At 54.1% G+C, this 12,158-nt stretch overlaps 1 protein-coding gene across 1 annotated transcript in view; it reads left to right on the top strand.

The window, feature by feature from the left end:
* The window catches only part of ADAMTS2 (ADAM metallopeptidase with thrombospondin type 1 motif 2), a 233,584-nt gene that overhangs the window by 182,013 nt on the left and 39,413 nt on the right, over positions 1-12,158 (top strand). Inside the window, exons 6-10 of the mRNA XM_033180256.1 lie at positions 337-493; positions 4,306-4,411; positions 5,014-5,157; positions 5,581-5,713; positions 6,958-7,071. Coding sequence (XP_033036147.1) covers positions 337-493; positions 4,306-4,411; positions 5,014-5,157; positions 5,581-5,713; positions 6,958-7,071 — 654 coding nt within the window. The remainder of the gene's footprint in view (positions 1-336; positions 494-4,305; positions 4,412-5,013; positions 5,158-5,580; positions 5,714-6,957; positions 7,072-12,158) is intronic.

Raw genomic sequence — 12,158 nt, 5'->3', positions numbered from 1 at the left:
CTCATAGAACAAACACAGGGACTTCTGGAAATGGGGTAACGGAGGGACTATGCGAGGCCTTAGATGACCTAGAGCTTGGCTTCCGTTTTTCACCTGAAAACTGCGGTGACTTTGTGTGGAAATTCATGCAGGTGAGTGTGACTGGGGAACCTTTCCTTCCATGTCAAAGAATGGAGCCCAGTGGGAGCAGGTCCTGAGAGTGACCGGGCCGGGCCTTTGTACCACATGGACCAGATTCCCAGTGGATGGAGTCTGTCAACACTGCAGACTGCTCGGCCCCCTTCTGGGCCACCAGGCGCCAACCTCTCTCTTCCATTTCTCTCCATCCCCCTGCAGTCCATGAGCCTCATCGAGATCGGGAACCCCTCTCAGAGCCTGGAGAATGTCTGCCGCTGGGCCTACCTCCAGCAGAAGCCAGACACGGACCACGATGAATACCACGATCATGCCATCTTCCTCACACGGCAGGACTTTGGGCCTTCTGGCATGCAAGGTGAGCCTCACCCATGCAGGGCCATGGAGGCATGAAACTGGAAATAAGCCCCTGATCGTGCAAGGGGCCCTGGGAGCCTTGGCCCAGCCCAGGGAAGAGTGTCAGGGCAAGGAAGGCTGTGGCCACCTTAGCTGGGTGAGGGTGTGGGGCAGTGCACGGACAGACAAATACACATTAGAACAGAATCCGGTGTCCTGAATTGGACCTATGTGTATAGGGACACTTTTGTGTCACAAAAGTGACATTTCAGAGAAGAGGAGGAAAACAGTCTAACAAATGGTGTGGGGCTAATTTGGAAAGAAAGGAGGCCTGTCACCTCCACTCACTCTGTAGACAGAGAGCATCTCACATGGATTTTAGGTCTAAATAAGAAATGCAAAATCATGAAAGAAGATAACATTGGCGGACAGCTCCATGTTCTTGGAGTAAGAGATGTTTTCTTTAAAAAGCGACAAAAAAAAAAAAAAAAAATAGGCCGGGCGCGGTGGCTCACGCCTATAATCCCAGCACTTTGGGAGGCCGAGGCGGGCAGATCATGAAGTCAGGAGATTGAGACCATCCTGGCTAACACGGTGAAACCCCGTCTCTAAAAAAAATACAAAAAATTAGCTGGGCGTGGTGGCGGGCGCCTGTAGTCCCAGCTACTCAGGAGGCTGAGGCAGGAGAATGGTGTGAACCCGGGAGGCGGAGCTTGCAGTGAGCCAAGATCGCGCCACTGCACTCCAGGCTGGGTGACAGAGCGAGACTCCGACCTAAAAAAAAAAACCCACAAACTCAATGGAAAAAACGGATAAATAGTAGCACATTTTAAAAGTTTGTGCATTAAAGGCACTGCTAATCCACTGGCGGAAATATTTATTAAAAAGGACTGCTATCTGAAGTATATGAAGAATGCCTACAATAATAGTAAGGATAATAAAAACAATCCAGTCGGAAAGTGGGCAGGAGACCCTTATCAGGCTCTTAACAAAATATGAATGAGCAATAAACGTATGAAAAGGCACTCAACCTCAGTAGACATTAGAAAAATGCAATTGAAACAATGAGACTGGGCATGGTGCTGGATGCCTGTAGTCCCAGCCACTCGGGAGCCTGAGGTGGGAGGATTGTTTGAGCCCAGGAGGTGAGCTATGATTGCACCACTGCACTCCAGCTTGGGCGACAGAGCGAGGCCTTGTCTTAAAAAAAAAAAAAAAGGAAAGAGAAGAAAACCACAATGAGATATCAAGACATAGCTAATAGCTTAGTTAACTTGAAAAGACTGAAACTGCCATGTCTGGGTGAGGAGTGGATAGCTCGCCCTCGAACGCAGTGCAGCCAGGGGTTGCCCCAGCCACGTGATGAGGGTGCGCTTGGCTCTTTTGTCATGGTGAGGGCACTAATGGGGAGCAGAGCTATCCCCCAGGAGAGGAAACCGACACAGCTTTTATATTAAGTGACCCGATCACTCATTTAAAAATGTGAAATTGACCGGGTGCGATGGCTCACTCCTGTAATCCCAGCACTTTGGAGGCTGAGGCAGGCGGATCACTTGAGGTCAGGAGTTTGTGAGCAGCCTGGCCAACATGGTGAAACACCGTCTCTACTAAAAATACAAAAATTAACTAGTGTAGTGGCGGGCGCCTGTAATCCCAGCTACTCAGGAGACTGAGGCAGGAGAATCACTAGAACCTGGGAGGCAGAGGTTGCAGTGAGCCGAGATTGTGCTACTGCACTCCAGCCTGGGCAGCAGAGTATGAGACTGTCTCAAAAAAAAAAAAAAGAAAGAAAGAAAGGACAGCCAAGGGTTACCAGATATTTTTTTAAAGCCCAAAACAGAAGAAATCATTACAGCATGAAAAAGACGGACCAAGATGTAAGACAAAACAAAAAGTTTGAAAACTGGCTCTAGAGGAAACAGAGATAATTTAGAGACAAGAAAAGCAGGTTTTTAAAAGTAGTATTCCCAGAATGTTTGAGAAAATACATCCATAAACCCAGAGGAGGTTTCTATGAAGAATTAGAGAACAACAAAGCATTTGTATAAAATTATGGATAGGATGGGGAAAGTAAAAAATTTGAAAGCTAGACCGGGCACAGTGGCTCATGCCTGTAATCCCAGCACTTTGGGAGGCCAAGGCTGACGGATCACGAGGTCAGGAGATCAAGACCAGCCTGGCCAACATGGTGAAATCCCGTCTCTACTAAAAATACAAAAATTAGCCGAGCAAAGGTGGCAGGCGCCTGTAGTCCTAGCTACTTGGGAGGCTGAGGAAGGAGAATCGCTTGAACCCGGGAGGCGGAGGTTGCAGTGAGCCAGGATCACGCCACTGCACTCCAGCCTGGGTGACAGAGTGAGACCCTATCTTAAAAAAAAAAAAAAAAAAAAAAATCAAAAGCTGAAATGAAAAGTCAAGGGCATCTCCCAATGGGAGCAAAAGACAAAAAGATGAACATGAGAGAAGTTAGGAGACATATCCTCCATCGAGGAGGCACACTCTGTCTAATAAGATTCCGGATGGAGGAAACAGCCACACAGTAAAATAAGAGGGAAGAAAACAAAGAAAAACATAAAGATGCGCTTTCAAATCTCGCAGGCTCCTGTAATGCTAAGTAGGAGGAATGAAAAGCCTCCCACGAGGCAGATGCATCTGCAAGCCTTGCACACAAAGGACAAAGAGGAGATGGCAGCGTTCCACTCCGGCACACAGACTCAACACTCGTCTCAAAATCTGCAGAGCAAAAAACGCAGATTTCCCTATTTATTACAACGGGAAAAGACAAGGGTTGGATCACAACACTTCTATTTTTAGGGGCATACACCGCCAGCTCACCCGGGGTCCCAGCGACTCTCCTTCCCTTCTCTGTGGAACACATGGCCTCAGGGTCTCTCACTGGGGACGTGGCAGGAGTGAGGGCAGGTTGGGGTTCTGAAAGTCAGGGCTCCATGCTTGGCAGGCCTCTAGGAAGACTCCCAGGGGTACAAGTAGAGACCTCATGTGGCACCCATATCCCTGTATGCACTTCTCTATTTTGTCCAAGCCGCCTCCCTCTGCTGAGACAAGAGCTGGGGAAATGAATCGGTCTCATTATCTGTCTTCCGCAGTTTGACGTGGGGTCTCAGCATCATGAACTTCTGCCACCCTCCCCCTGGCCCTGGGCTGTCATAGGCCACTGGTCTCATCTTCTACGGTGGCTCTGACCTCTCAGTCCACACCAGCCAGCCCCCTCTGGGAGATTCTGCAGGCTAGTGTGGCACATGGACTGAACAGCTTTGCAGCCTTCTGCGGCGTTATGGAAACAGGTTTAGCTGGGGTCTCAAGGACCCCAGAGAAACAAGGGGAGACCCAGGAAACACCCCCAGAGGAGGTGGGCTTGGAGGGTGTGATGCCAGGCAGATGAGGGGCAGGATGCCTCTAGCAGGGAGAGAAGTGTGGAAGCATGTGCTGCTCAGGGGCCACTCAGTGAGGCAGACAGTGGGCAGGGGCAGGCAGCGTGAAAGAGAATGGCAGGCAGGAAACTGTCAGGTATCAGACAAGCCATAGCAGGTGACATCTGACTAAGCAGAGGGCCCCAGCTGCAGTATAGCTGTTGCAGGCAGAACGGCCACGGGGCTTGCATGGTGATGGGCTGGGGGCCTGCTGTCAGCCAGATGTCACAGGCTATGAGGTGTCTGCTATGGTGTCTTCTGAGCTGTGCCAGCTGGGGGTAGTTACCTGTGGAACAGGAGGCACTGGGGCCTTGAGGAGAAGCAGCGCCTGGGAGTTGGGCCAGGCCTCACCTTCCCATTCAGTCTATGGCAGCGTCTAGAGCCGCCTCTTGTCTCCTCCCAGGCTATGCTCCCGTCACCGGCATGTGCCACCCGGTCCGCAGCTGCACCCTGAACCACGAGGACGGCTTCTCCTCAGCCTTTGTGGTGGCCCATGAGACTGGCCACGTGTAAGTGGAAGGGCGGGGCACAGAGGGGCCTCCCTAGGATCCCCAGCCCTGGCTGCCTACTTCTCCTCTGTGCCTTAAGAGGGACACATACTGTGTGAAAGCCACTTGGGGTGTGGTCTCCTGTCTTCCCAGCACTGGGCAGTGCTGGCCCAAGGCCCACTGTCTGCTGAAGGCAACAACCAAAGGAGGAAGGGCTCACCTGCAGACTGAGCAGGCGCTCTGGGCCAGCTAGAGCTGGGGCCTTGCCACATTATCCCATCCAAGCCCCCAGGCAGGGTGGGCTCTACCCCATGTTGTAAAGGAGGCTCGGAGGTTTGGAGGGTGGCTCGCCCAGAAAGCTGGAGGCAGGGAAGCCATGGTTCCGCCAAGGTGTGCATGCCCCTCCTGGGGACAGGATACCTGGGGACTACCCGCTGGACACTGTCTCCCCAGAGTGCCTCAGCTTTCAAAGTGCGGCAGGTCGGTGCCACCCGGCTCAGGGTGGGCCAAGGTCAGGGGAAGCCCGTGAGGGAAAGATGGGGCTCCCTCCTATCATTGGGGCAGGGTGGGACTGGCAGGCCCGCGTGCCAATAGGATTCAGCCAGCTGCCTCACCCCTCACAGGCTGGGCATGGAGCATGACGGGCAGGGCAACCGCTGCGGCGACGAGGTGCGGCTGGGCAGCATCATGGCGCCCCTGGTGCAGGCCGCCTTCCACCGCTTCCATTGGTCCCGCTGCAGCCAGCAGGAGCTGAGTCGCTACTTGCAGTGAGTACCACCCTTGTCCTCTGAGGGCGACCCCTCAGTCCCTGGGCTCAGCTCTGGGAGGGTGCAAGTCCCCATGCATCGGAGCCAGAGCCCTCCAACCTCAGGTCCCCTAGCCTTGTGTGCAGGGGAGGAGAGAGGGCACACCTGTGAGAGGAGCCTGGTGTCTGGAGGAGAACCCATTGTCAGGAGTCTGTCCTTGAATGGCAAGTAGGCAAGGCAGCTACCCTGGGGTCTGCGCAAGCCGGGTCCTGGTATCTTACACCAAGGACAAGAGACGCAGCAGGGAAACTGAGGCAGCACAGCCAGGGGCCGGGACGTGCAGGTAGAGCTGCTGTGGCAGCTCCAGCAGGGGCCTCAGCTGCCTCCAGGGCTGGATGGTCAGCCATGCTGAACGCTTCTTGCGGTCCCGTGTGTCCCCCACAGCTCCTATGACTGCCTGCGGGATGACCCCTTTGCCCACGACTGGCCGGCACTGCCCCAGCTCCCAGGGCTGCACTACTCCATGAACGAGCAGTGCCGCTTTGACTTCGGCCTGGGTTACATGATGTGCACAGCGGTGAGTGTGGCAGCCCTGCAGCGGGGTCCCCTCCCAGACCTTGGGGGAGGTATGCTGGTGTTGGGGCAGCTCCTGGGACAGTGTAAGGATCAGCCCAGCGTGGGGAGCGCAGAGCAGCCCTCCAGAGTGGCAGCCTCTCCCTCTGCACCCACCACTCCCGACCCGCTAGGCACCCTGAGCCCACCTGGCAGGCCCAGACGGTCCTAGGCAGGAAGCACATGGGTGACAGGGCTGTGACCAGGGTGTCAGCCAGGGGCAGTGAGAGTCTGGCAAGACCTTTGTGTCAGCCTGCAGAGGTCAGGAGAGCTCCCAAGGAAGAAGGGAGGCCTGCAGGCTAAGCAGAAGGAGAGGGCATTCAGGAAGGGAGGGCCACGGACACAGAGGCCTGGAGGAGAGAGTGGCAGGCATAGGAGCACTCGATGCTCTCCAGGGCCGAGGGCCAGGGCTGAGCCGTCAGAGGAAATGGCCATCAGCGTGGAGGCCATGCAGGGGAGCTTCGGTGTCTGTGAGCGTCTTAATGCTCGCCTCTGCTGCATGAAGGAAGGAAGCAAAGTAGTCCCATTTTACAGATGAGGAAACGGAGGCCCAGAGAGGCTAGGTAACCTACCTGAGTCCACACAGTGAGCAAGTGATGGAGTCGAGTACCAATGCAGGAGGGCTAACTCCTTCCAGGACCCCCTAAGGAGCACAGTGGACTCGATTCTCATGGCGATGGGGGGCTCTGGAAAGGCTTGAGTAGGGGAGCCTCAGGGCCGCGGCTGAGTTTCAGCTGATCCCTCAGGGCTGTGCTGCGGGAAGTGCTATCAGGACAGGAAGCAGAAAGGCCAGGCAAGAGGACTGTGAAGTCTGGGGAGGCCGAGGCTGCAGAGGGGGCAGGCGTGTGGGGTGGGGGCAGGGCTTCACCTGGGTTTAGGAGGGGAATCCACAGCAAAGAAAGGGTCAAAACGGACGCACTTAGCCTCAGGCGGGCACGCAGGGCCCTGCTGCCTGCCAGGCCCCCTGAGGTATGCAGCCTCCAAGGAATGGAGGCAGAGAGGCCCAGCCACGTCCAGGGATGCGGCAGCCCCCACCCTGTACAGGCAAGGTCCTCACTGCTCCAGAATCATGACACGCACCAGCCACACAGGCCCATCAAGGGCCAGTCCCACTGGGGCATCTCAGGTTACAGGACCCGGGGCGTGGGTGGCACACCTGGGAGGTCCCTGAGGCGGGAGGGCCTGGCAAGCTGTGGTTCTGTCTTCCAGTTCCGGACCTTCGACCCCTGCAAGCAGCTGTGGTGCAGCCACCCGGACAACCCCTACTTCTGCAAGACCAAGAAGGGACCCCCCTTGGACGGGACTATGTGTGCACCTGGCAAGGTGAGGCAGGATCAAGGGCAGCAGTGCAGAGGCCAGGAATCTTAGGTGCCCAGGTCGCCAGGGACAGGCCCTGAAGTGGAGGTGGGGGGCCCTCTCAGGGACCTCTGCTGCCCTCTCCTCTCCCCTTTCTAATTACCCCTCACACACTATACGCCAGAGCTGCCTCCACCCTGTGCTGGAGCACACCTGGCATCTGAGAGCTCCTCACAGTGCTTCATGCCCCGCACTCAGGAATCCCCCCTAAGGAGTAATTTCTGGGGTCCTGGCAGCCTTTGGTTACCCTTGGGCACTGTGGGTCACCTCACCTTGAGGTCAGCATTGGAGTCCTCGGGCCCAGCATGAGGCTTAACCTCTCCATCCCCAGGATCTCCGTGTTTGTCCCTCGCTGGGCACGCTGTCCTTCAAGGTCACTTGATGGCTGCCCCAGGCCCATTTCCCACCCCCGGTGACTCTTGAAAGAAGGGCGTCTTCCCCATGGTCCTCCCAGAACTCCAGACCTAATTCTCATTGGTTCAGATGAAATCACACACCCCCTACTCTGCCAGTTAGTTGCTAGGGGGCTGGCATATGCAAATGAGCGAAGCCTGGATCCCTGCCCTGGAAGGCTCAGCCCCACTGAGACCACCCTGGCCCTGCAGTGGGGGCAGGGAGTGGGGCGTGGACACCGGTGCACATCCCAGCCAGGCCTGGAACGCCCCCAGACTGTCTGGACCTGTGGCTCCTTGATGGAAGTCTTTGGCTCAGGACTGGGCCAGCCACCTAATTTTAGTCCCTGGTGGAGCTTCTGAAAGAAACAAATTCCCAGGCCCATCCCTGAAGACTTTTGTTGGGGGCAGGATCCAATAATTGTTTGGGGTGTTCTTTTTTAAACTATGGTAAAATTCACATAAAATTCACTATCTGAACCACTTTAAAGTGCACAGCTCAGGCCGGGCATGGTGGCTCATGCCTGTTATTCCAGCACTTTGGGAGGCCGAGGCGGGTGGATCGCCTGAGGTCAGAAGTTCAAGACCAGTCTGGTTAACATAGCAAAATCCCGTCTCTACTAAAAATACAAAAATTAGCCAGGCGCAGTGGTTGGTGCCTGTAATCCCAGCTACTCAGGAGGCTGAGGCATGAAAATCTCTTGAGCCCGGGAGGCGGAGGTTGCAGTGAGCTGAGATTGCGTCACTGCACTCCAGTCTGGACAACAGAGCAAGACCCTGTCTCAAAAACTAAAAATAAAAGTGAAGTGCACCATTCGGTGGCATTTAGTACATTCGCAATGTCGGGCAACCGTCACCACTACCCAGTCCCAGAGCTTTTCATCACTGCAAAAAGGAAGTCTCATTTATCAGTCACTCCTCCCTTCCCTCCTTGCCCCATCCCCTGGCTAGCACCAGTCTGCTTTCTGTCTCTGTAGAGTTGCCTATTCCGGAATTTCATATAAATGGAATCATACATATGTGGCTTTTTGTATCTGACTCACTTCATTCAGCAGAATGGTTCCAAGGGTCATCCTGTGTGGCATCTGTCTGCTTTCCATTCCTCTCGATCACTGAATAACCTCCCGTCGTGTGGATGTGCCACATTTGGTGCATCCGTTATCTCCATGGAGGGACATTTGGGTGGTTTCCACCTTTTGGCCATTGTGAGTCATGCTGCTGTGAACACTCGCGTATAAGGTTTTGTTTGAGGACCTGGGAATTGGTGTTTTTAAGATGTGCCCAGATTTAATGAAGGGTTAGAGTTGTTGGTAACTCACTGGGGGCCTGGTGAGGCCAGAACCACCCAGCTAGTCCTCTTCCCACAGGACCTCCGCAGAAGGAGCAGGGCAGAACATCTGCCGTGACCCCAGGGGGTGCTTGCGGAAAGCTGAGTTGGAGAACAAGACCAGCTAAGCATGGCTCCCTGCCCGCCCCACCCACCCCAGGCAGGGAGGAGGCACAGGGAATGGAAGGCAGGCCCTGCACAGGCATGCTGGCCCAGGGAGCAGGAGCAGGAGCAGGTGGGGCCCCCACATGTGTGTGTGTGGCTGGCCTGCACCCCAGCTGATTGCCCCCTGCTTCTCCTGCAAGGTAGAAACGGGGTGGGGGAGGTCTGGTGAGGACAGGGAGCAGATGCAACCAAAGTGTCCCCTCCTCACAGAGACCACTGACCTGGCCGCAGCCCTTCACTCATTTTGGTGGTAGGATCCTCTGCATTTAGCCCAGTAAGTGAAATTGCCTTTTATGTATTAAGAATAGTTGTGCTGACTGAGGGGCAGAGCTGGGGCTCTGCTCAGCCTCCCCTGATTCCCGAGGAGCACAGGTTGAAACTGACCTAGATCAGGATTCAGTGCGGGGGTGTTAGGGGAACGTGGAAGAGGGGCTCCTCCGGGCAGCTGTCAGAATCCCTGAATGTGGGTCTGGATGTTTCCCTGTTCTATGCATCACTGTTCTCTTGCACTGTGATTTTACGTCTGGAAAGCAATCATCTTCTCTCCCACCCTTCCCTGCAAGGGGAGCCAGAGGGGAAGGAGAGAGAGGAGAGAGCAAGGCAAAGCCTGGCCGGGCTGGAGAAATGGCAGGTTGCCTGCTGAAAGTGGCTCTGGGACAGAGCTGTCCGTCTGCATCCCCAGACACCCGGCAGGGGGCTGTGGAGAGCTCAGGCTCTGCATGAGGCCCCTGACTGGGAACTCCTGCTGGCTGTCCCAGCACCTCACTCCCCTCTTGGCCTCCGTTGCCACCATTTCCTAGAGAGAGAAGATCTGTCTCTAGATTCTAGACACGGAGGTGGCTGGGAGAGAAGCCACAGAGCCCGCAGGTGATCTGCCCTCACCCTCTGCTGTGCGGCTGCATGGCCCATCCATTGCCTGCCCTGAACCCATGTGCACCGGGAGGCAGGGATGCTGCGGTGCCTGCGGGTTCAGAGCCTTGGCCTCCATGAGATGAAGCGGAGGACCAGGGTAGTGAGAGATGGGGCCAGGTTGCTCAGTGGGAGGGGTGGGGTGGGGGCAGGGAGGAGCCTTTCCATGGAACTGATTGTGTTGGGCAGGCTGGTTTGGCTGGTTTGGGTGAGAGGGGAGAGGTGGGCTCATTCCCTTTGGGTTAAAAAAAAAAAGGCAATAGGCCAGAGGATTAGGCTGAGGAAGCTACATATCTCCTCAGCTCTAGATTCATTCATTCATTCATTCATTTCCCCATATGACGGGTTCCAAATTCACGCAGCACACATAACCTTTCCCTTTAAATGTTGAAGTCTCTCTAGTGGATGGAATATTTGTAGGCACTTAAACATATGTTTATAAAACATGTCAACAACATTAAATGGTTTCTTTTCTAACAATGGGTGAGAGATCAGAGGATGAGCTCTTCACACAGGGTCATCACACTGAGGAGATCAGAGGATGAACTCTTCACACAGGGTCATCACATTGAGGAGATCAGAGAATGAACTCTTCACGCAGGGTCATCACACTGAGGAGATCAGAGAATGAACTCTTCACACAGGGTCATCACACTGAGGAGATCAGAGGATGAACTCTTCACGCAGGGTTATCACACTGCGGAGATCGGAGGATGAAACTCTTCATGCAGGGTCATCACACTGAGGAGATCAGAGGATGAACTCTTCATGCAGGGTCATCACACTGAGGAGATCAGAGGATGAACGCTTCACGCAGGGTCATCACACTGAGGAGATCAGAGGATGAACTCTTCACGCAGGGTCATCACACTGAAGAGATCAGAGGATGAACTCTTCAAGCAGGGTCATCACACTGAGGAGATCAGAGGATGAACTCTTCATGCAGGGTTATCACACTGAGATCAGAGGATGAACTCTTCACGCAGGGTCATCACACTGAGAAGATCAGAGGATGAAACTCTTCACGCAGGATTATCACACTGAGGAGATCAGAGGATGAACTCTTCACGCAGAGTCATCACACTGAGATCAGAGGATGAACTCTTCACGCAGGGTTATCACACTCAGATCAGAGGATGAAAGTCTTCATGCAGGGTTATCACACTGAGGAGATCAGAGGATGAACTCTTCACACAGGCTCATCACACTGAGGAGATCAGAGGATGAACTCTTCATGCAGGGTCATCACACTGAGCAGATCAGAGGATGAACTCTTCACGCAGGGTCATCACACTGAGGAGATCAGAGGATGAACTCTTCACGCAGGGTTATCACACTGAGATCAGAGGATGAAACTCTTCACGCAGGGTTATCACACTGAGGAGGTCAGAGGATGAACTCTTCATGCAGGGTCATCACACTGAGGAGATCAGAGGATGAACTCTTCATGCAGGGTTATCACACTGAGATCAGAGGATGAACTCTTCATGCAGGGTCATCACACTGAGCAGATCAGAGGATGAAACTCTTCACGTAGGATTATCACACTGAGGAGATCAGAGGATGAACTCTTCATGCAGGGTCATCACACTGAGGAGATCAGAGGATGAACTCTTCACACAGGGTTATCACACTCAGATCAGAGGATGAAAGTCTTCATGCAGGGTTATCACACTGAGGAGATCAGAGGATGAACTCTTCACGCAGGGTCATCACACTGAGCAGATCAGAGGATGAACTCTTCACGCAGGGTCATCACACTGAGCAGATCAGAGGATGAACTCTTCACGCAGGGTCATCACACTGAGGAGATCAGAGGATGAACTCTTCACACAGGGTCATCACACTGAGGAGATCAGAGGATGAACTCTTCACGCAGGGTTATCACACTGAGATCAGAGGATGAAACTTCACGCAGGGTTATCATACTGAGGAGATCAGAGGATGAACTCTTCATGCAGGGTCATCACACTGAGGAGATCAGAGGATGAACTCCTCACGCAGGGTCATCACACTGAGGAGATCAGAGGATGAACTCTTCACGCAGGGTCATCACACTGACATCAGAGGATGAAACTCTTCACGCAGGGTCATCGCACTGAGGAGATCAGAGGATGAACTCTTCACGCAGGGTCATCACACTGAGGAGATCAGAGGATGAACTCTTCACACAGGGTCATCACACTGAGGAGATCAGAGGATGAACTCTTCACGCAGGGTCATCACACTTTTCAGCGCTCATAGCTGTCCAGGAGGAAATC

This window comes from Trachypithecus francoisi, unplaced genomic scaffold (assembly GCF_009764315.1).
Source record: "Trachypithecus francoisi isolate TF-2019V2 unplaced genomic scaffold, Tfra_2.0 Lachesis_group2, whole genome shotgun sequence".
Taxonomy (NCBI): Eukaryota; Metazoa; Chordata; class Mammalia; order Primates; family Cercopithecidae; genus Trachypithecus; species Trachypithecus francoisi.
Note: the sequence above shows the minus strand (reverse complement) of the source record. Positions and strands in the feature narration are given on the sequence as shown.